Below are 23,863 nucleotides of genomic sequence, written 5' to 3' on the forward strand. Positions count from 1 at the left end.
GGTTAATGTCTGTGATGAATTTTCTCTTTGTTTTCCCCATTAGAAGTCGTACTAAGAACATGATGTGGTATGGAGTATTGGGGACCAAGGAGCTGCTGCACAGAACATATAAAAACCTGGAGCAGAAGGTCTTGCTGGAGGTGAGGAATTAGCATCTTCTTCTGTTCCTGAGACTGGGATGTCTAATTCCATCTCATTCAGGCACTGTGATTTTTGTCATGGTGATTTGACTTGGTGACATTTGCCTGCCTGAAACAATGTACTTGGCTATATGGCACCCTGAGCTAACTAAAAGTTGCTTTTCTTGGTTCTGGGGCATAACTTGTATTCTCAGCCCATAAGGGAAGAAGTATAATCCTGCTGGAAGGTATTTGCTGTTCCTAATGCAATGTTCCTAATGCAGTGTTCAGTATGGATAAGATCGTTATGTTCTCTGTGGTATCTCACACGAACACATCATTTTAGATGGTGGAATTTAACTGTGCTGTGATATGCACCCAACTGGAAAAGAAATAGTTTTGTATAGGTCATGAACACCATAAAAGGTAACTTGCAGAAGAAGACCCTCATCACATTGATGTTTTAGGAGTTTTATTCCACTTTCTTGAGAAATAAATCAAGAGGCTTTGCCAAGCCTCTCATGTGCCCTGTTCCTGTTAGAGGAAAAGAAGCAAGAGTGTCTCTTTAAAATCTATGTCTGCCAGAAGATGTGTGGCTCATGAGGCTTGAATGGACACCTTCTACTCTTCTAGGCCAAAAATGAACAGGAAGAAACCTGAATTAATGTATTACTAAGATGGTGCTGGCTGTTTTCTGTTCACAGAGCATGTGCTCTGGCAGGAGGGTCTCTCTCCTGCTGAGCTGAGAGTAGTGTTGCCTTCATTTCTGTGCAGTGCGATGGGAGGCCAATCCCTCTGCCCAGTCTCCAGGGGATTGCTGTACTCAACATTCCCAGCTATGCAGGAGGCACCAACTTCTGGGGGGGAACCAAGGAAGATGATGTGAGTATTATCCAAGACCATACAGGAAATGTTTCTACTTACTGTTGCTTTTGAGGCCACAGCCTCTGAAAATAGTGCTTGGAAGAAGAGAAAGGGAGCCTGTCTGCATGCACTTTCTGTTGGAAGTGGCTGAGATACTGAAATCCAACCTTGAGCAGCTTTCATACCGTGGCAGTGTGCAATGATTCAGAAAAAACATCACCAGAGCATTTGGACCTGTAGGAAGTTCTTTAGGTTTTCCTTGTCCCCACAGAGAAGTAACGAGAAGTAAAGCCCCTTTAGGGAAAAGGTAGCTAAATTCACTCAGAAACATTGTACTTTTTGGAAATGGAGTGCCTACTCTCAGAAGTATAATTAAGTATCACCTTGTGGCCTACAGCCTTCATGTCTGCATTATACTTTAGCCACAGGAAGCCTCCTTTTTCTACGTCCTAGCTCATTCCAGGTCTTCACCTTCTAGCCTTGTTGTTAATTTTATACAGATTAAAGAGCACAATTGAAAGCCAGCCCCCAGGTCGGCACCAATAGGGGTAAGGGAAACCTCTTCAACAGAGCTGTGCCTCAGCTGAATTCTCTCTCCCTTGTATGTGGCAGACATTTACAGCCCCTTCCTTTGATGACAAGATTTTGGAAGTGGTGGCCGTGTTTGGTAGCATGCAGATGGCAGTGTCACGTGTGATAAACCTACAGCATCACCGGATTGCACAGGTATCAGTTGCTTTTGTGAACTCTTCCTGCATGCTTCCTCTCCATCTGATGACTTTTTAAAGCCTTTCTTTCTGCTCTCTCTGGTCCATGGAAAGAGCATCTACCAGGGCTGGAAATGGACATGCTCAGAGGCAATTTTAGTATGGAGTTGTTTGCTAGCATTCACTTGCTAGTGTGTGAGTGCAAGTAGCACCAAAGCTACAGCACCTGGATTTTGGAAAAACAGAGAATGGCTTATGCTTTTAGAAAATCAACATTTTAGAGCTTTTCTGACCCAGTCACTCTTTGCAGTGCCGGACAGTAAAGATAGCAATCCTTGGAGAAGAGGGAGTTCCTGTGCAAGTGGATGGAGAAGCCTGGATCCAGCCTCCAGGTTACATTTGGATTGTTCATAAGAACAGGGCACAGACCCTCACCCGAGACAGGGTAAGAGCATCCTGAATTCCCTGTGTAGTACACACATGTTTCAATGTCACATATTTCTGGAGGACATGGCAAGGGCCACATGTGAACATTATCTTTGTGAATGCAAGAAGCATATTTTATTACACACCATAAACCTTTTGGGAAAGAATGTGATTAAACTTGCATTCACCACTTGGGAAATGGCATAAATAAGATTGTTTATGCAAGCTTATTTTACTTCCTTTTCTATGTGCTTTGTGTCAGTGTTTCTTAACACGCTTGCATGCCGTTTTTTCCACAGGACTCCTGCCTCGCCAAGTGCTGTGGATTGTCTAGATTCAGACGGTCAATGTTTTAATTTCTCATTATTGTTCAGTATGTGACTTATACCTCATTGACCATGTAAAACAGCATCTTACAACTTGTTTAGAAGTGTGTGTCGGTCTCATCACACAATTTTCAAATATATCTGATGAGTACCAGCAGATAAGGAAGCCTCCTTGCTCTTTTGCTGTATGATTGAGCAGTGGTCAGACGAAGGAAAGATAAAGGCCCTACTGTGGCACAGACAGTCTTTGAGTCCTCCCAACTCTGTGACTGTCCATGTGTAAGCAGTTCGTTTGATAGCAGCTCTTGATACTTTCCAGCGTAACACCCCTTTACCCAACTTCCAGAGCAAATCAAAGTCCTCTGCAAAGGACTCACCTACTGAATCACAGTAAGGAGTATGACAAAGGGAAAAAGGGAAAGCAGCGTGATACAGGCCTGAGGCACATTGCCTGGCAGGGAGTTACAAAGGTGACAGTATGAAAAGGAAGCAAAGATGGGCATACAAACCCCCTGTCATGGTAGGATGGGGCACTGGAGATCTCTTAACTGGGAGAGCAGTGGGTGTTGATCATAGAACCACAGAATGGTTTGGGTTGGAAGGGACTTTAAGGGTCATCTAGCGCAAGCCCCACCTTGGGGAGGGACACCTTCCACTACACCAGGTTGCTTAAAGCCCCATCCAGCCTGTGGTCTAAATGTTGCCAGAGATGGAGCATCCACCACTTCTCTGGGCAACCTGTGCCAGTGTTTCATCCCCCTCATCATATTAAATCCTTCCTTGCATCTAGCTGAATCTATTCTCTTTTGAGTTCAAAGAGTTTTCCTGTCAGTTCTGATGTGAATGTTGTGGAGAGGAGACAGGAATAGTGCACACAATCTTTTGTGAAGGGTAAGAGAGCTTCTGCAGCATCACGCTGACACTTGGAGGGAGAGTGACTGAAGGAGATAGCACAGAGAGCAAGAGAGAACAGGATTGCTGCCGTAAAGGTAAAGGGAGATAAAAAAAGGAGAGGCAACCTATGTGTGGGCATGGTGGGGAAGGTGATGTGAAGCACGAGAGATAGAAAGGACAAAGTAGTCCCTTGTTAGTATGCTATGTGTTGGGCCATCAGAAGCCATAGCTATGATTGTACTAGCCCATTCCTAATTGCCTACCAACCTGGTTTAGCAGTCATGGAATTTCTGCTGAGAAAGAGGTTCCAGTTTTGCAATTGCACACTCAACTTTGTCTCAACTTATCTTTGTTTTTCCTGCTGTCCTTTTAAAGGTCATTGCGTGCCCCTTCTTTCACAGAGCAAACCTTCCTATTCAGGTCCTCCCTTCATGCATGTGACTCTGTACCTTTGGTAGCGTTGTTCAAATGTAATTTGGGATATATAATTTCCGACGCTGAGGATGGAAAAGCTCAAATTCCCTTTTTTGGCCTCATACTGAAGAGTCATAAGCAAGGGTGAAATCAGCAGGTAGCTTGCACTGAGCTGAGAGAGCCCGATTTTCTGGTATCAGGGGCAGTAGGGGAAGGGAGTACTTTACCACAAGGCTCCACAATTTGCATTCTCACCATATTCAATATTGATCCTTCTACACTGAATCTCTTTTATTTCTTCCCACACCACTAGCTGCTGCCCACAGAAATATCAGTATGGTTGCAGATAGGGCAGGTGTTAGCTCTGAGTTCAGCTGCTTGGCTCACCAGTTCCTAAGGAAGCTCAGTTTTACCTCCAGATAAGGAGGAGTCTTGAACATTTTTATTTTCAAGCTCTGGAGTGTCACAGTAATACTGAGGTGTAAAGGTGATGTAGCTGTTCAAAGAAAAGGCTGCTACCAGTAGGGAATTGTTGGATTTTGTTAGTCTGGCCCTCAGAACTGGCCCAGTAATTTTGACTAAAACTATGCTTAAGCAGAAATTCAGCCAAGGCAAGCATGTGGCATGGAAAACTTCATCCCAGGCAGCTAGTTAGCAAAGTTACAAGCGACTTAACTACTGGGCCCTGCAGTGAAAAGTGCCTGTACCAGATCTACATGTTTTACAGGCATAGGCACAGTCACTGATTTTTATAGGAGCTTTACAAGGTACCTTACATTTTGCTTGCTATATTTTTAGGCGTTTGAGAGCACCCTGAAGTCTTGGGAGGACAAACAGAAGTGTGAGTTGTCACGACCCTCCTCTTTCTCTCTGCAACCAGAGATCATGTCTGAAGAAGAATCCACCCAGATCATCCAGTTTGGTCAAGCTGCAGGTGCTCTGATCCACAGGTGTGACTCAACTTGCTTTTGGTGAATAGAGCCTTCTTTAGGGCCTGAAGTTCTTGTCCTGCTTCCTGTTTCTGGAGATGTTCCTGTTCAGTCTTACCCGCTGCATTGCTGGCCCATGTCACTGGGACTAGCGTTATTCATTGTTCAGTGTCCCAGATAAACAAAGACTGAAGCTGAATAAGCTTTCTTCAACCATTTTTTTTAAAAAAAATGTTGCTTTCATGAGCTAATATGGATCACTTAATCCTGAAGGAACCTGTTTTCTTTGAATATAAAGTATTTTTTTCAGAAAGGAAACAAAAGCCTCTGGAAGAGCTCAGATGAAAACCTGGGTTCTTATAACCCTGATGCCTAGGAGAAATTTTTGTACGATGCCTGGAATGTATGCTTGCCTACTCATCATAGTCAGGCATTCCTTTGGGCTTCTGAGAGAAAGTTCCCAGAATCGTTAGAGAAGGTTGCTGTAAGTGCAGCTGCCTTTCACATCACTCTGGTCATACTAAAATGTCTGGATTGTATTTCACACTGATCCCACTTTGTGTGCAGAATTGACCATGTGCCTGTGAGAGCTGCATTTCTTTGCCTGGAAATGCTCATGCTCAGTGTGGCAGGAGAATTGCCCTGCTTTGCCAGAGGCTGTGCCCCTGCCATGATCCAAACAAATCACTTGGATGGGTGTTAAAATGAGATAAACAGACAGGAGATATCTCCTGCTTTGAGCATATGTATGCTGATGCAATGTGTAATTCTCTCTTTAGCATTCGGGAAATAGCACAGTCCTGTCAGGACATGGAACAGGAGCTTGCCCATGCTGTCAATGCCAGCTCCAAGTCTATGGACAAAGTCTACGCTAAATCCAAGTCTACAGAGGTACTGCACTCACTTGGCATCTCCCATTTTGTCCTTGCTCCAGAGCTCTTGGTTTTCCATTCTGATTGACCAAAAGTAGGCCTTGCTAGCCTGAGACTTCTTTCTTTTGACTGCTCAGACCTCTGCACTTCCAAGCTTAACCTGTGCATGAATTGCTTCCCTGCAGGGTCTGAACTGCAGCCTTGTTGTAGAGATGGTGAATAATGTCAAAGCCCTGCACAATGAGACAGAGCTGCTGTTGGCAGGCAAGATGGCACTGGTAAGGAGCACAAAGCAGGAGGAAAAAGCAGCCTCTCACTTCCTCCCCTCTCCTTCTATTGCCTTGGCCTAACGTTTTACTGGTCTTGTACTCTGTAAGTCAGTTTAGATGTTTTCATCCAGGAATCATTTGCTACAGAAAATTTTGCTACATGGGTGTGCTGTGGAGCTTGGAGCTCAGAAGATACAAGAATTGTTAACTTGGTCTGGGCAGAGTACCTGGTCTGCACTTCCTTTCAAAAGGAGGAACTGCTTTGTTAGCTATGAATTTCAAGGCAAGGGCCTGGCTGTGTGTTCTGCCATGAGGCTTTTAACTCTGCCTTCCTTCTATTCCTGATCCAGCAATTAGAGCCTCCGCAGAAGGAGCAGCTCCAGGCAGCCCTGGCAGACATGGACCTCCAGCTGAGGAAACTGGCAGACATCCCTTGGCTGTGGCAGCTTATGGAGCCCTGTGATGAGGAGGTGAGGAGGATCAAGGCTATTTTTTCCTAGTTGTTCTCCTTTTCCCTAGTTTGCTCTGTGTATTTGACTTCCTGTTAGTATAGGACCGATGTGAGAAAAGATTATTAAGAAAGAAACTTGACTCCCTAGGGCTAAAGAGAGCAATTTCCTACTAAGATCCCTTGCCTAACATGGGATCAGCTTTCTCTGCTTCATTTTCTGTCTTGATCAGAGTGAGTTTAGGATTTTTTTTTTTTTCTTAACAAGATTATGGAGCTGAGCTTGACAGTGCTTGCTGCTCTTAGTCCATTGCAATCAGTTTGAGTGTGTGCATAATTTTCCCTTTCTGTTCTTGCAGAACCAGATGCTGGATTATTCTAAACGCAGCCGCAGTGGCAAATTCCGCCTGGTGACCAAGTTTAAAAAGGAGAAGAACAACAAAAATAAGGAGACTCACAGTAGCATGGGATTGCCGGGTACCAAGTCTGCTCATTCACTGTGTCTTTTTGTCACATCAGTGCGGTCACACCACTACCTGTTCTTGGTCTGTTTCCTCACACATCCTCTCCTTCTGTTTAACCTGCATCTGCCTCTTCTTGCAGGTCTAGTCAATCTTTTTCATGTGGCAGAATAGCTTATTGCTCCCTTCTCAGTCATGGTCCCCCTGTACCATGAAAATATTCCTGAGCAGGAACAGGAGGTACTCTCTGAAGAATTCTCCCCTGCATTGTACAGATTTTCAGGGATATTTCAGAGGGTGCTTATGGAAGTGAATTTGAGGATTTTGGCATTTTAACTATAAAAATGACTGTGGGGCCCAAGTCTGCGTAACTCGTCTTTTCACTGCTTGTTTTCTATGATACAGCAAATGATATTTTTCTCATGGATTCACCTTCAGGCTTTAATCAAGTTTCATGTCTAATTGGCTGGGGATCAGCATCACCACAGGTGTTCCCTGACTTTTAATCCTGTTGGTCAGTAGATAAAAACTGGCCATGAATCAACAAATTGCCATTCAAGACACTTTCTCTCTAAATTGATCTAGTTGATTTTTGGTTTATGCTCTCCTTATGAAGGCTTTCTTCCAAAATTCAGAAGTATGACCTGTTCTGTTGGCTCTTGGGTCCTGTCCTCTGCCATGGAGTTGTGGGTGTAGTCTCCTGTCTGACAGACTGGTGTTCATTCACTGCCTCCCAAAACTGGGAAATTTTATTATTCTCTTATTGAGAGACTGTGCAAAAAGGTGGAAGTCTAAATTCTTCCTCTCTCCCTCAAACTAGGGCGAGAGAGGTTACCATTTTGTTTACTGAGCACAAGTGGTTGTACGTAATAGTGTGCAAACTAATCTGTGCTGTTGTTTTCAATCACATATTTTATGAATCTGTTGTTTTGTACACAGAATTTACACAATGAATTTGCTCTTCTTAAACATGGGGGTAAACATGAAAAAAGTTATCCCCATCAAAAGATATCCCATCCCATCAAAACAAATATGCACTTCCTCCTGGCTGTACTGCAGCAGGCCTCTTCTTAAGAGAACATCTCTTACCTTTTTTTGCCCTACCTCTTTCATTTGAGATTGAAGGTTGTGCTGCCCTCTCCTTAGTTAAAGACTGTGGTCCTGTTTGCCCTCCTCCTCTGGCACTGAGTGCTGTGGTGTCCTCATCTCTCCCTGTCTCCTGGGATTCTGGGTACTCAATGTACTCCTGCTTTTCCATCTCTGACAGTTCACCTCTGGGGAACGGAGGAGGTTGCGGCATGGCTTGAGCACCTCAGTCTTTGTGAGTATAAGGATATCTTCATCCGGCATGACGTCCGGGGCTCTGAGCTCCTGCACCTTGAACGGAGGGACCTCAAGGTACTTTCACGGTCGGGTCATGAGAAATAGCCAGCTGCATCTGCATGACCTTCTGTGCTGAATGTGCTTGGAAGTGGTCTGCCCGCTGTTCATTCCAGGTGCCTTGGCAAGATGAACAGATTCACTACAGCCTCATTTTATTTTCTCACCGTTTTGGGTCACCTGGTTTTTAATAGCCAGGGGGTAGAAGAGGTGGTTGAGGGACCAACTGTCCAGTTCTGCCACAGCTTCCTGGAGATCTGATACAGTCCAGCACACAGATTGCCAATAGTGTTCTTGAGACTCTCTGATTTTAATGATGGAAGTTTTTCTCAGCTACTGTACCATCTTTGCAGAAGGTGCTGTAATTGGGAAGATTTGGTTCTTACCCTGCAGTGACTGGACAAATAGATCATCACTTCTTTGTTACAAGAAAAAGTGATTGTGCAGTTTGATGAGGTGTATGGATGGAGAGAATTTTTTTAAGAGGGCTTAACAACTGCATTGCACAACTTTTCATCTCCTCACCAGGAGACATTGTTTCTACTGAGAGAAATTGAAAGTGGTAGTTCTTTGCATGTGCAAGAGACTTGTGTCATCATTCTGGTGACTTGCATAGAGCAGGAAAACACTAGTTTTTTTTAAAGTAGTGTGTGGCATTTGTTCAATGCGCCTTGATTCTCTTTATTTATCATTTTGACCATCTTCCCATGGTGAGGATTGCTGTAACCTGTGTAGCTGACCCCTCTGCATGTCATCCACCTACAGCCCGTGTTTTTTGCATGGTATCCAGCTATCAGATGTGACTGGTTAGTTCTTCCTGCATGTTTTGGCTACTTGCATAGGTCCTTGATGTCTGTGTGCTCTTTCTGTTCTCACAGACTTTGACAGCCAAAACAACTTGTGTTTCTGGCTAAGTCCACAGTTGTTTCTCTGCATTGCTCTGTGCCCCCTCTGCATTCCTTAGTAGCTTTTTGACATGTGGTTTGAGGCTCTGTATATAACCCTCAGGTTTGGAATTTTTCTGGTTGGTTTCCTCCTCTCTTTGTAACTGGCTGACTAGTTTGTAACTGTTGCTTGGCTACCTGGAGTTTCCCTCTGCCTTTCTCTTTAATGTAAGGTTTTGCTTTTTCTTCCAGGACCTGGGTGTGACCAAAGTGGGTCACATGAAGAGGATACTGCACGGGATCAAGGAGCTGAGCCGGAATACTCCTGCCAGCGAGGCTTAGCCTCTGTTTTCACTGCCTGTGTCTACCATTCTCCCTAACTGCACAGCAGTCACCTCACAAAGCAGATGTGCTCACAACTATCTCTGCTGAACAGCCAAATTTTAGCTGTTCAGAGCTCATATCAACCAAGCATGGTGCTACATTTTTCCTGTGGGGTATGGCTGCATCCAGTGGAGAGGTGTTTCCTCTGCAGTTGGCAGAGCCTCCTGGAGAGAACTCACTTGCTGTTTGAAGAGCCATGTCCTGTGTCGTGGGAAGTTCTGGTTCCAGGGACAGTGCAGGACTCCTGAGAACTGCAACACAGATACATTTACTGGATATCTTCATCACAGTAGAATAATTCAGGGCAAAAGATGTATTGGCCAGTCTTAGTTCAGAAGTATCTGACAGTCTTTTCAGACCCAAAACTTCCCTGCTCAGCTGTATGTCACATTTGTATTTAGCATATTTGAGTGGGATAAAGCCTCTCCTTGCATCTTACTAATCCCTTTTTAATGCATCTGTAGTTGTGTGCAATTTGCATCTGAAATTCAAAGCCAGTTCAGACCTCTTCTGATGAACATCCATTTATTCTCATTCACTCATGCTTTTGCAACAAACAGTTCATGCACTTCAAACAGGGTTTGGAACAACTGGTGGGGCCTTCTGCTGGGCGTGCTCTCCTCTTCCAGCCAGGGGTAGTAGTGCAACCTTTAGGTTTTCACAAAAAAATGTGGTGCTGAGTCATCATAGACAATTGTTCAGAAATTCCTGGTAGTAAGAAAAGAAAATTCTGGAGAGCCAGATGGCTACAGGAGATCAGCTCTGACATTCCTTCTTCTGAATTCATGTTTGGAAGACCAGATAAAAGGGAGAGGAAAGCTAATGAGCTGTTTGGGCTGCACAAGAAGGGAGATATAGGACAAATTGCTTCATCTTGGGGTAGGGAGCAGCATGACTGGTAATGGCCAGATGTAGCTTCCTGCCACTTAGTGCCACTTCTGTGGCCACAAACACCAGAGCTGTTTCTTTACTTCAGCTTGCAGTGCAGAAAACTATTTCTGTCACAGAATGTGTGATTTAAGTCTAGTACTTGTATCTATTCACGTGTCTTGGTTTTAGTAGCTTTTCCACCTTGCTTCTCTTTCTTGCTGCCTTGCTCCTTCACTCCAGGGTGATACAAAAGATTAGAGTAGCTCAGTTCTCCTGGGCTGTACCCCTAAGGGAGAGATTCCTTATGCTGTCAAACACTGGGGCTCCTGTAAGAGCACCGAGAGGATTGTTACCAAGCAAACAAGCATCATAATGAAAACTGGAATATGTTGATAAATTGTCTTTGGTACCAGCAACAGTGGAGCTGGAAAAAGTAGTGCATCTGAATCAGTTTCTAGATGGCTAACCCCAGTTAGGTGGCTGTTAAAGCCCAAGACTAGCGTGGATAGTTATATCACCATCTTTATCACTGCAAAGGGAATTCAGCAACAGTCAGTGCTGTAAAACTTGAGAGACAGCAGAAATTTTTAATTACTCTGTCATTTTCTGTGTATTTTTTTTTTAATTAGTACAGAGTGGCAGCTGACTATGGCTGCCAACAGAAAAGCCCACATACACGGTGGCATAGAAGATAATTTGCTGAGGACATCATTCTTTTTTTTTTACTTGTAAGGATTTTTGTTGAATTGATATCACTTCTCTAGTCTAATAACAACCAGTCAAGTTACTTTATGGAAAGGTTTGTCAGCTTATGAAGGCTCTGAGCTGATTCCATTTCAGCTGGGAAAACTCCATTGAATTCCCTAGTATTTCATCAAGGGTTATTCTGACTCTCTCTGTCCATTCTAACCAGATACATTCACCCATGTGTCTCCTTTCAGCCTGGTGAGTGACAGGGTTTGCTCATGTGAGAAGGTAAAAGAAGACTGAAAGTGCTTGGTTCAGCTAGAAACACTTACGGTATAAATACTGCGGGGCCTGAGCAGGAAATATGTCCAGCCTTGCCCTGGATGTATTTCTCCAATGTATACATTGGCAATTGCTTCCATAGCTGTATTTTTTATTTATCAGTAAAGACTCCCTCTAACTATATTGAATTCCTGAGGCATCAGGTAAGTAAGAATTGCAAACATACTGTATTGTCCCACTTGATTGTTGAGGCACAGAGCAGTGTGTGGATGAAAATGAGGAGAAACCTTCCTGGGAGAGCCCCAGGATGCAGCCATCCTCAGTGGTGGTGTGCAGTGACCTCACAGTGTGTGCATTCCACTGTCTATCCCAGAATTGTGCATGGTTGGGACATCCATGTGCCTTCCCAGGAGAGTGCAGCAGGGGCTGAGGCAGGTGGTAACTGTGGAGAAGAGGTGAGATCTGTGTTTGTTCCTATATGTAGTGAAGGAACTGTTCTATGAGCTTTCTCCAGGCAGCCTCATGGTTAAAAATGTATAAACAATAAGTGCTTGCCTTGCATAATCCTTGAGGGATTAAATTCTTGCTTCCATAGAAACAGCTTCTCTCTTCCTGCCCAGAGCAACAGAGGAATCCAAAGAGTTTTTGCATTCAGGTGTGTTCCTTAATTCATGCCATATCTATCAAGACCTGATGGCCATTAGCTATCTGCATGAGTGATGAGGCCTGCACAGACCCATCTTCATTTCTTTTGCTTATATGATGTGTGTGTCAATGCCTTTATATCCTTTTTGTGCACATGCACATTTATCAAAGGGTTGACAGCCACTATATTCCTGTCGGTTACTTATCAGAGGCAGGGAGGGAGTTCTGCCTTCTTTTAAGAGCTAGAAAACAGGATCTTCATTTAACCTGAGTGCCTTTGAATATTTATTAAGGTATAGATTTGAAAACCCCCAAAGGGTTGTAGTTCTGTGTGTCTCACTGGGAATAGTGAAGATTTCTGTTGTCAGGATTTTTGTGAATAGATGAAGACAGTTTGTCATGAACATCAGTGAGCACTATATGCAAAGTAAGAAGCCAGGTAGAACTCCTGGCTACATTATTCTAAGTTTCTCTTCTGACAAGTGATAATTTTTTGTGGGAGAGAAACTCAGGAAAGACTATTGGTAAAAAATGTGCTGCTTTGAAAAAAAGACTGTCCAGCAGTCTCAGGGATACCAGCCTGAGAGAAGCTAGAACTGTCACATATCACACAGGTGTTTAGTCCCTGAAGAGATGCAACTCCTATGAAAGCCATGCGGCACTTTCTGTTCTCATCCCTCACCCCTGGCAGTGGCTGCAGTTTCTTCTGCTTGGAAGAGGCTTCAGTCTGTTCTCTCACATTCTGGCACCATCCTGGATATTTAATGGCAGATTCTGGGGAATGATGGTTGGGGCTAAGTGCGATTGCATGCAGTGGAGACTGGAGGGAGGTTTGGCTGTTGGCAGTGCCCTGCCCTTGGGAGGGCTGGTGTAGCGTCTGTGTTGTAGCCTGTGGGACATTGGCAGGAGCTGGAATGGTGGCCAAGGGGAGCTGTGCCACCGGGTCCCTGCAGGTGCTGGCCTGGCATCTGGGAGCCTCCAGCTCTGCCGAGGCCTTCAGGGTCAGTGCCACAGCTGCTTCTGCACCCAAATCATATGGAAAGCTTCGTTCATTGTTTTAGTGTTATTTAAAAATGTGCATAATAACGATGTGATTTATAAAACAGACTGTTTACAAGACATATTTTGTATCTTAAGATGTGTGTACTGTAAAAAAAAAAAAAAGGAAAGGATGAAAAATGATGTTTTTCTACAAGTGTCAGCAGTGACTGTATGTCTGTATCATTGTCCACCGACCGTTGTTCCTCAGGGGTCTCCCCACCATTCCTGTGATCCTGTCAGAAGCATCAGGAAGCAAGTGAATCCCTGTACAGTCTTGGGAAGAAGGTTTTGTGCCTTAAGAATGGGACCTGCTTCCCTCCTATTTATTTTATTAATTTATACAGTGATTACCATGGAAGTGTCTCTTGGGGTTTTTTTTGTACATAGTTTTCTTGTTGTAAATATGTTTTTCTTGTATATAAAGTAAACATGTTTCCGAGCTTCCAGTAAGGATTCTCTGTTGCTGATTTCATTGTGAGAGGGCTGTTGTGCCCATTGGGTGGGAACCAGCTAATAAAAACCTATGCTGTGATTAAATGGTTTAATCCTGGCTTGCATCAGAAGTTCAGAACTGTTCCTTAGAGAGGAGTGAAAGGGTAAATATAAGTGTTGTACACTAATTTTGTAGCATTTTTCTGTTAGTTTAATTGGCATGGAGTAGAAGACATCAGGTAGTTTAATTTTTTTTAGCTATGTCTTGCAGTGAACAAAAGATGTTTTCAATGTGGTGCTTCTACTGGTGAGCATCCTGATCAAAGCTCTGCTGGCAGCAAACCCACAGCTCGATGGGAAGGCTCTGTCAGGCTCAGCAGGGCTGTGTTGGTTACCCCTCCTCAGGTGGCTGTTCCTGGCCAAGGTAATGCACTGCCAGGATGGGACGGGAACAGTTGTTCTCCATTTGGGCCTCTGTGTGTTCTGTTTATTGCAGGCAATATGTACAGTGTCTGGAGTAAGTGAAAATGCATTTACAAAAATGTGGGAGAAGTGAATTTTGAAATGTAGGAACTGAGTGCCATAAATGAAACCTGTAAACTTGAAACAAAAAAATTTGGAGGTGTTTGAATGAGCAGTCCATAGACTGGATTGTGACAAGCTTTCTCTTCCATCTCTACAGATTGGTATGTTCATAAGATGCTGACAGGAAACTTCCAGCAGATTTATTTAAACTGAGAGGATGGTTGTAAAGTTCCACAGTACTGTTGCAAAGTGGGTGGAAATTAAGTTACAATGGTCATGAACATTTTCTGTGTGAAAAGCATCTTTGTACGTGATAATTAAACAGAAGTATGGAAAGAATAGTGTATGGAAAAGGAATATCATTCTAAAGTTACATATTCTTGCATGATGAAAATGGTAAAATTGAGCATTACAATGTTGGTTACCTGGAACCAGAATAAGGAGAAAAGAAAAACTACTGTGTTTACTCATGCTTGCATCAGACCCTGAGTGTCAGGCTCTGCTTTACGTGGCACTACCGAAAACATGCGAAGAAAGTGGCGGCAGAGAAAGATGATATTCTTATTCCTCTGCTACAGGTTAATTAATTTTGGTCTTTTTTTTTTTTTTTTTAAATAATGTGGCAGAAGATAATTGCAAAAAACTAACTGCCCCACTCAGTGTGTCATTACTGAATGTTAGACTGCCTTCTCAGGGCTGCCATCCTCTTGGTTTGATTTAACTACCTAATGGATCTCAGAAGGATGGAATGGATTGGGAGGAAGGTGTACTGTGGAGATCTCTACCAATGAGTTTAAATAAAAATACGAATAGCTGTGCAGCCCCTTGCTGGGCCTGGAGTAGCTTGAGGTGTCTCATGTGGGCACAATGAAAAGGTCCTGAGACTGGAAAGTGACACTCCATGTTGATAACAGCTAAGAGTCATGGCAGTTCTCCAGCAACTTCTGTCTGAAGAGCTCTAGCATTTTGCTGGCTTCCCCAGTGACCTGGGAGTGTTTTTCTTTACAAGAAAGGGAGAGCTGGGGCCATGTGCGTATGACCTAGAAGACCCCTTTGGTTGACTTTATGGTCAGTTGTGACCTATGGCTTTTCTTCATGGGAGCAGGGAAGGGGGTGGCCTTAGCCCTCATGTCCTCCTCCATGAGCAGGTTGGTTTGCACTGATGGGCTACTCCAGGGGAGGAGTTGGAGCCCCAGCAGCACTCCCAGGTGTGAGCTTCCCAACCAGGGAAGTAATAGGCTGGGAGGAATTTGAGATCTGCAGAGGTTGTCAAATTCCTCTTGTTCCCAGGCTGCAAACTGGATTCACAGCAGCACCTTCCAGCAGCACACAGGTTCTCCGTGGAGAGTTGTTCTTGCCTTTCTGGCAATTACCATTTCTGCTTACCAGAGAATCAAAAGGAAAAAGGGTTTGAAAAAGGCAGAGCGGGTGCCTCAGCTATTTCACTTTTCCCCTGTATGCAGGTAAATGGTCAAGCTCTCCCTGAGCACTGTTTGTTTAACTAAAAAGAAAGCACTTTATGTCACTCCAAAGAGTAAATATCTGAAGTTATGGATTAACTAAGTTCCAGCAGAGCTCATGGAGGAAGAACAGATCACGCTGATTCCCACTGAATAAAAAAGCAGTAAGTGCTTCAAAAATATTGTATCCTTTCAGACTTCCGAGTACAGCTTACTTTAATGGAGCATGAAGCTTGTAAAAAATGTCCAGTGGCAAGGGGAGGGTGTCAGAATAGGCCAGAACTGTTCTGGGAGAGCTGCTGATGTATTAAAGGGAATGAACAAACAAGTCTGGAGGGAATGGCTGCTCCAGAGCTGGAGTCAAGAGACAGGGCACACCAGAGCATTCAGCAGGGAAGCTGCTCTCTGAAAAGCAAGTGAGTGAGCTGGCTGAGCTAGATGGGTGGGAACTGTCTGCAGCAGGGTCTTGTGTCACTCTGCAATGTACTCTTCTTGATACTTGCCTTCTCCTCCTCCTCAGGTGACTCCTGCTGCAGGATGTGGAAGCTCCTCACCATGGGGCTGCTGCTGGCTGCTTGCTCTTCATGGGGCTTTGGCACCTCAAGTAAGTGTTCTTTTGACAGATGGCCTTCAACCTTTCCCAGCCACTGCAATTGCTTTTCCTGCCCTTCTGCTAGTCAGAGGGAGTGGCTGGAATTGTTCCCATTTGGGGGGTTTGACTTCCTTCAGCAGAGGCTGACAGTGCTGGGGCCATGGCAGCTGCCTGGTCAGAGCCCTGCTGAGCCCCATGGGCTGTCAGAGTACCACAGGGCAGAGGCTGGAGCTTGATTCTGCAGCACAGCACAGACAGCACATGGTGTCTAGGACAGCCTCTCTTGCTGTATTGGAGAGAAGCTGTTGCTCTCATAAGTGTCCTTTGGGAGGCAGCACTACTAGTTTTCAGCCAGCACTTTTCTCTGCTTGTGCTTTCACCTCTTTGCTTGCAGTATTTTACAGCAGTAAAGATGCAAACCAAGTCCTGAGAATCCAGAAGCGGGCAAACACTTTCCTGGAGGAGCTCAAGCCAGGCTCAGTGGAGCGTGAGTGTGTTGAAGAGATCTGTGACTTTGAGGAGGCCAGTGAGATATTTGAAACCAGGGAAGCAACAGTAAGTTGTCTTTTTTAAGGATGAGTGGGGAATTTAGCCAATTAATTATTTTCTTAAAGTATTGCAATCCAGGGCACAGGAGATCATGCTGTTAGTACTGAATGCAGATCTCTCCTGGCTTCTTGGGTGTGGGCATGGTTTTGAGTGTCACCGTGTTAACAGTGATTGTCAAGTTACCCCTCTATGTGCCACAAAGCTTGGCTACTCAAGCATGTCCTACCTGACCCACCTGGTGAGGTCCCAGACAGTTAATTCCAATCCTTACTTGACCCCACTGGCGGTTCTTGCTGCTATTAAGTTTTTCCCAGTCCTTCTAGTCTTTCCCCTTTGTTGTCCATTCACCAGTCCTGGCTGCTTTTCAGCATATCTCCCAGATATGCCTGACAAACATTTCTCTTTTCACTATGTTCTTTCTCTCCTTCTTCAAACTCCTATTTTGAATTGGACACTATGTTTACTGTCTGCTGATTCCTGCCCCTTTCCACACTCAGTTGTTGTGTTGGGTTAGACTCTGTTGCTATTTTGAGCAGAGCAAGCTCAAAGCATAGGATGACGCAGTCCTTGCTGTCCCTCAGACCCCAGAGGAGAGAGGGGCTGTCCTTGGAATGCCCATGTTTTGTCTAACTGGGCTCAAGTGAACTCAGGTGACTTTCCTGGCAGAAAGTGCCAAGAAAATAGCCTGCAAGCAGAGCAGGGGGGTATGTGCTTAATACAGACAGTCCAGGAGAATCACTGGCTGGTTTTCTTGGTTGGTAGTGCCAGTGTAGTGACTGCCAATTAGAATGAGACCAATGTTACTGATCCCAGTGCTGTGTCCTGTTGGCCAGGACCACAAAACACTTTAAATCCTTCACTTGTTAAAAATTATTTCCTCACTGTAATACAAATTTCATTTCTCCACAGCAAAGTTTTTGGACCAAGTATGTAGGTAAGTAAAGACTTTCCTAATCATTTCTCTGTGCTTCCTCAGGAGCTAGTAGTACTCAGCCTTCTTCCTGTCATGTGTCATATACTGATTCAAATTCTCATTCTCTCTCATAAGGGGTGTGCAGAGGATGTTTTCCTAAGCAAGCAGCCTTCCTAAAACACTTGAGGTGCACCTGTACCTATCATCAGTCATCTTCCCAGAGTTAAGGAACTGGTGAAAAATGCTTTGGTGCTCTAACCATGCCTGATGTGGTCCGGCAATAACCTGCTGCTGCCCTGCCTGCCTCAGGCTTTACTCTTTCCTCCCCTTCTACCCACTCCACTCACTCTCCAGATGTAATTGAGAACCCAAACTGATGGCCCTGTCACTGGCCAAGTGCCACAGAAGTGTGAGCATTAGGTGCCAGAAATGTGACTGATACTTGGGAGTCTGGGGGAGGGTCCGTTCATGTTGATGTTTGATCTGTGAGCTGTGTATGGTTCAGTGACTGAGTATTCCTACCTCTGTTTCAGATGGAGATCAGTGTGAGAAACAGCCTTGTTCCAATGGGATCTGCAAGGACGATATTGGAAAATTTTCCTGCATCTGTAACAAAGGCTGGGAGGGGGTTTTGTGCAGCTATGGTAACACTTCATTTAATCCACTATAAAATAACCTCTGTTGTGACAAGGATCTTCGTGTGATAGGGGTGGACACTTCAGTCATTGCACAGCAAACTCTTTCTTTACTGCTTTCTTTACTACTGTGATTTCTTATGCTTGATGTAATGAGAGGTTTATCTGTGCTTATCTAAAGCAAAATTAACTTTGTGTTGCCATAGGAGAATTTTAGAGATATGAGATATCTAAATTTTGGACAATACTGGAAGCATTCAGAAGCAGGGGTTGACTTTGGAATTATCAATACAGGGATTATGGTGGGGTTTTTAAATACAGGGGAAAATACAATCCACTGCAAATATTTTATTACTGTGACAGTTCCTTCCTTGGACAAAAGCTGGATAGCATATTTAGTGATGAGCACTGTATGTCATGTATCATCTACAGTTTCCACTCTGACTTGGCACATAGTGACACGGAGTTTTCTGTTCTCTGGTTTACCTGACAGTAATCTGTTTCCTCCATCTCCCCACTGCCTGTTTCTGGACCTAGGTCTGTTTGCTGTCTAGTGGTCTGAGTGTCATTGAAGCCCACAATGCTCATTCCAAATCCATTGACAGCTGTTACCCACTTGAAGCACGATGTCACTTTGCCACCTTGCCTTTCTGACTTCCCAACTCCGCGTCTCTCTTGCTGTTGTTCCCACAGAGGTCAAATACAGCAACTGTTCCGTGGATAACGGGGGCTGTGAACATTTCTGCAGGGAGGACCCCGCTGAGCAGCATCGCTTGTGCAGCTGCGCATCGGGGTATCAGCTCAAGGATGACCACACCATGTGTGAGCCTGTAGGTAAGAGCAGGATGTTTGTAGTCCAGCTTTGACAGAGGATTATTCAGACTGATGTAAAAGAGTTTTAGGGGAGATTTGTCTGCAGTGCACTTCGTACTCATTTTCAAAACATCTGTTCCATGAAGAATAACTCTGCCTGCATTTCCCAGCTCCACACCCACTTGATGGCCCTTAATCCATGTTTGCCTCATGGAGACAAAGAGGAGAGTCAGGAGACTGCCTCCTCTTCCAAACATTGAGGGACTTCCATGAAGCCTGAACATTATTGCCTAGACAGAGGAAATCCTCCAGAAAGAGGATTGGGTAATCTGGGCTTTGCTAGTGAACTTCTCTGCATCTTCTGCAGTGGAGTTCCCCTGTGGAAGAGTGAAGTTTAGCTACATTGAAGCCAAAGCAGACTTCAATATTCGGCTCATTGATGGAACAGCTGGAAGAAGGGGAGGCAGCCCTTGGCAGGTGAGGAGAAAGGGATTCTTTGCTACAAATAGTTCAGGCTCTTCCTGAACTGCTTTGCCTGCCTCTCTGCTCCAGAAAGGCTCTTGCATTGTTACTAGTGGTGTCATATGAAATTAAGATTCCCTTAGCTTTTTCAAAAGCATCCCAAAGATTGGAGTAGCAAGAAAAAATAATTTAGTATCTGTGAGGATTCTTGACCTTGTTGCTGTTGCTAAGTTTTTGAGCTTACTGTGCCAGCATTGCTAAGACAGAGGATGGTGATGGTGCTCATCTGCTCTGTTGCTCCATCCTGGGGAGCTCACAGTGTGTGATGTTTGCTTCAGCTCCTGCAACAGCCTTCCACTGTGAGGTGATCTTCCTGCCCTTTCTTATAAGCCTTGTCTGTCATAAATTCAAGTTAGCAGATTTAATCAGCAAAATATGCCATGGCAGGCTGGGTTATCGCAGAGAAAAGGGAGATCTCACAAAGCTTACCATGGAACTAGTGAGTGCAAATAATTAGGGCCTGGTTCCCTTTGATATTAAAAGGCTTTTTACACTGTAGTGTGAGAGCTGCAGCCTGAGATGATGCGCTGCCTCTGGTGTAGGACACACCCCTCATTTGTGCTCTATATTTCAAAACTTTAAAGTACAAAGTGCTTCTTTGCAGTGACCAGCATCACCCCATGCTGATTTGGGTGAAGCCAGCCCTCATTCAGGAAGGACATTCAAAACTTTTTGTAGGTATTTCATAGAGACACTATTCATAGAGCTTTTGTCCCTCTGTAGAGCTTTGGCTTCAGTGAATGTGACATGCTTTGGTGCTTGATAAGTCTGGGTATTTGCCAGCATCTAAGAAGAATGAGTATAGTATTCTGAGCTGTGCTCCATGCAGTGTCACACCTCCCTTGTCTTGTTTCAGATTATGCTGCAAAATACCAAAGGGAAGTTTCTGTGTGGGGGTGTTCTCATCCATCCAGCTTGGGTCCTAACAGCAGCACACTGCCTCGAGGAGCACAAGGGGTTCAGAGTTAAACTTGGTATGGAAAAATCACCTGTCCCTGTGTTTTTTAAATATAACTGTTTAATTCCTAACATATACCATCTCAGGGAAAAGACTAGAAGGTTCTGAAGATGAAAGTCCTTGGCTGTAAGAGTGTCTGTCTAGGCAGTATTTAATATGCACCTTAGCTTAAAACAAAGTATAGTAAAAATCTGATTTAATTGGAGCCATTATCAGCTTTAGTCTGGAAATGAGCTGATCTCTTCTGAGCACTGCTGCTGTTCTGTAGAGAGACTTGGTCTCTTCTGCCTGTGTTTTTCTGGTGATGAAAATATTTAGGCCATCTGAATACTGAAAAAAAAGTCTTGATCCCAGAAGCAGAATATCACAGGGTCTCTTCCCGCCTTTCTGTGTATTTAAATACTGTTACTTAAGAGTGTTTCACTGGAGAGGTGCTGCTGAATGGCAACACTGCCTTTACTTGCTCTGCTGCTCTGGGGCATCAGAAAATGTCATTTTTCTCAGAGAAAATGTCAAATAAGTGCTTCTCCTGAATTAGTAGACAAAAACAATTAGTATTTCATTTACACTTACATAGATTATTTTTTTTAATTGTGTTTTCTATCTACCATTGGTGCTGAGGCATAAGCAGCTCCACTGCTTGCTTTCCATTAGTGAAAGGACAGATTATTCCCAGTATTTGTGGAGAGTCCTGCCAATATATTGTCTGTGTATACAGCCTTGAAAATAGATGGTCTGTGTGCATGTTCCATACACACTGTGGATGTGCAGGTGCTTGAGAGCAGAGACAATAAGTTTATGTATGTCCAACATAAAGAATGAATCAAAAAGTGTGTGAAGTAGCTTTGGGTCCTCTTAGGGCAAGAATATTCACCTTTTCACAGAGAGACATCTGTCACTCATGAGAAAAACCCAGAGACATCTGTGAGGGACAAGGAGCAGAGCTTTGGATGGAGACATTGCCATGTCCTTGGGGATAGCCAGGAAAGTGTTTGTACTGAGCCTGCACAGGTGGTACTCAGCCTGTGTCTGTGAGGCTGGGATACCCCACACCCTTCTGGACTTGTCCCACTGCAGCTTGCCATCCGTAGGAGCAAAACAGGAGGGAGAACTTGCATCTGAATTTCCACTCAGCTTGGAGAGAAGTCTTGTAGCAGTGCTTATGTGGCATAATGCACCAGAAGTCAAAAGGGGGTGAGGGAACCTGTCACTGCAGTGTGAAAGGTGTCACCCACTGGTTGATGGGTGCCTCACTATGGAGACAGTTGGGGGCTGTGCTGGTGTACCAGGTGTGTGACCCCACAGCAAGTGTGTTCCTGCACAGCCACTCTGCCTTCCTCAGAGGAGATGGTCTGACAGCACTCGAGTTCAGAGTTATTTCTGAGGCCTAAAGCAGAGTTTGTGTCTGTGAAGGCAGGAATAAAACCCTGCCAGCCAGCCCCCAACTCTGGTGGCTTCAGGCTGCCTCAGGGGTGCTGCAGACATTGTCACCACAAAGAAAAGAGACTGTGATAGGAGGGAAAAACTGATTTGTGACTGTTGGCTCGATATTAGCAACTCCGTCAGGGGCTGGTGCCACTTAGTACAAGACATCAGAGCATTTTTCAGCTGTCTGCTCCAGCCATGTGTGAACTGTCCTTTGTCTGCAGATGAGTAAGAAGAGAAACTCAGAAATAAATGGGCAGGAAGACCAAGATCCAAAGCTGGATTTAAGGGATCTTTTGAGAATATATGTATGTAACAACTGTGGCCTGTAAGTCCCCATACCTGGAGACACTCCTTACAGAAAAAAATCTTGCCAGACCTCATTGATAGCCTGCCAGAAAACGAAGCTCTGCCTTTCCTATTGCTGTGTATCACAAATGACTTCTTGCATTTCTGGCCCTTTTCACCATAGTCTCTTGCTTGCTTTTCCGTAACTCCTTGGCCCATGAGGTAGCCATGATCATGCCACACAAATAGCAACTGAGGAGTCTTAAGCAGTGAAAAATTCCTTAAAATACAGATGTAAGATTTCAGAAAGGAATACTCTTACCTGTCAGTCAACTTTATCTTACAAATCCTGACATTCAGCCACCCAGGCCCTGGCTATTCAGCATAAAGCTCATGTCCTGTTGTAAGTGTCCTATTTTGTGGTGTGCTTGCTCTCCCACCTGCTGGAGATGGCTGGCTCCAAGGTTTTCCTCCTGAAGGTGACTCACATTGCACAAGTGTACTGAAATATGAAGGCCACAGGGCAATATTCTTACTCAGCTGATGACCAGAGCTTTAGAGCTCTATGGGTATTCATGATTTCTGTAAATACAAAAAGTTTAGAGATTTGTCCATCTGTTAAGAACACTGTCAAGTTACAACATAAACAGTTGTATTACAAGAGAAGTGAAAACATGGAGAGCAGTCCTAACGACCAGTGTAATCCAGATACTTCGGTCTTCAAAGTAAAGGAAGCTTTGACAGCATCTGTCATCTTGTTTGCTCTTCCAGGTAAATTCCGTTTCCGTCCTGAGGCAGATGAGCAAACCATTTGGATTGATAAATGGGTGATCCACGAAAATTACACCAAGACGACCTCAGATAATGATATAGCCATGCTGCACTTGGCTGAGCATGTGATGTATTACAAATACGCGCTCCCAATCTGCCTTCCCACCCGCAACCTGGCAGAGCAGGAGCTGATGAGGAGTGGGAAGCAGATGGTGGTGACAGGCTGGGGCAGCACAAGCGAGCGTAACACCAGCTACGCCGCTTCCCTCAGGTACATCGAAATCCCCATTGTGCCCCGGAACGAGTGTGCCCAGGCCATGAGCTTCCCTATCTCTGACAACATGCTGTGTGCTGGGAGCCTGGGAGACAGGAAAGATTCCTGCAGTGGGGACAGCGGAGGCCCTATGTTCACTAGATACAAGGATACTTGGTTTTTGGTAGGACTGGTGAGCTGGGGTGAAGGCTGTGGAAGAAGGGAGAAATTTGGAGTCTACACCAAAGTTAGTCAGTACCTTGAGTGGATCCAGCATCACATAGATATGTCAGCTCCTTTGAAGGGTTGATTCTGATCCGGAGTCTGGAAGGTTGTGGCTCTGGGCTAGTGACAGTATGCAGTGTAATGTACTTTCAGATCTTCAGTATTAAATATTGAGTATGTATTAACCTTGTGTGCTGTTTTCCTTGGTATCTACCTTTTTCCTCTTTTTTTCTTATTTACATTGGTTTGTTGCAGGTTATATTGTTTATTTGTGGCATGGTCCTACCTCGGCCTTACAGGCAAGGAAATACCTTCTGTTCGCTGAGATGCTGTACATGCAACATTGTAGAAAATAAGGTTGTCTGTGATCAGACAACTCCATCTTTGAAATAAAAATTTCAGTTATTTAAAATGTCTGAACTGGTTGGGGTGGAGGCATGTCTTAGTTTAGGGCAGGAGAGGACAGAGAAAAGTGTTTTGCAAATAACCCTAGAGATGCAGCTCTGTCATTTCAGCTGTACTGCAAAGGTATTACCCACAGTAACTGTTCTGGTTTGCTCGGTATTTGTATAGTTTTTCTTTCAACCCAGTGAAATTTTT

General features: G+C 44.4%; 2 protein-coding genes across 12 annotated transcripts in view; both read left to right on the forward strand.

The window, feature by feature from the left end:
- The window catches only part of DGKD (diacylglycerol kinase delta), a 60,183-nt gene extending 46,736 nt beyond the window's left edge, over positions 1–13,447 (forward strand). For 8 of the 10 annotated variants that reach the window (XM_088060868.1, XM_088060869.1, XM_088060872.1 and 5 more), the window contains 11 exons: positions 44–140; positions 894–1,001; positions 1,596–1,709; positions 2,001–2,135; positions 4,549–4,700; positions 5,459–5,570; positions 5,737–5,829; positions 6,171–6,290; positions 6,628–6,745; positions 7,997–8,127; positions 9,246–13,447. In XM_088060868.1, the coding sequence (XP_087916994.1) occupies positions 44–140; positions 894–1,001; positions 1,596–1,709; positions 2,001–2,135; positions 4,549–4,700; positions 5,459–5,570; positions 5,737–5,829; positions 6,171–6,290; positions 6,628–6,745; positions 7,997–8,127; positions 9,246–9,335 (1,270 nt within the window). In that variant the 3' untranslated portion in view covers positions 9,336–13,447. The remainder of the gene's footprint in view (positions 1–43; positions 141–893; positions 1,002–1,595; positions 1,710–2,000; positions 2,136–4,548; positions 4,701–5,458; positions 5,571–5,736; positions 5,830–6,170; positions 6,291–6,627; positions 6,746–7,996; positions 8,128–9,245) is intronic. The other 2 variants (XM_088060870.1, XM_088060873.1) reach the window with 1 other exon arrangement.
- A 1,777-nt stretch (positions 13,448–15,224) lies between these two features.
- Positions 15,225–23,448, forward strand: PROC (protein C, inactivator of coagulation factors Va and VIIIa). Of its 2 annotated transcripts, XM_005529571.3 has the most exons (9): positions 15,273–15,483; positions 15,840–15,923; positions 16,306–16,466; positions 17,370–17,394; positions 17,907–18,017; positions 18,702–18,842; positions 19,189–19,298; positions 20,200–20,317; positions 22,786–23,448. In XM_005529571.3, exons 2-9 carry the CDS (start codon positions 15,857–15,859, stop codon positions 23,346–23,348), a joined length of 1,296 nt encoding a protein of 431 aa, XP_005529628.1. In that variant the 5' UTR covers positions 15,273–15,483; positions 15,840–15,856; the 3' UTR covers positions 23,349–23,448. The 2 variants fall into 2 exon arrangements, with proteins under 2 accessions (XP_014113739.1, XP_005529628.1); XM_014258264.2 differs by lacking the exons at positions 19,189–19,298; positions 20,200–20,317 and having other exon boundaries at positions 15,225–15,483.
- The last annotated feature ends 415 nt before the right edge of the window (positions 23,449–23,863 follow it).

This window comes from Pseudopodoces humilis, chromosome 11, assembly GCF_049639895.1.
Source record: "Pseudopodoces humilis isolate 2021_Gansu_Grassland_sample_001 chromosome 11, ASM4963989v1, whole genome shotgun sequence".
Taxonomy (NCBI): domain Eukaryota; kingdom Metazoa; phylum Chordata; class Aves; order Passeriformes; family Paridae; genus Pseudopodoces; species Pseudopodoces humilis.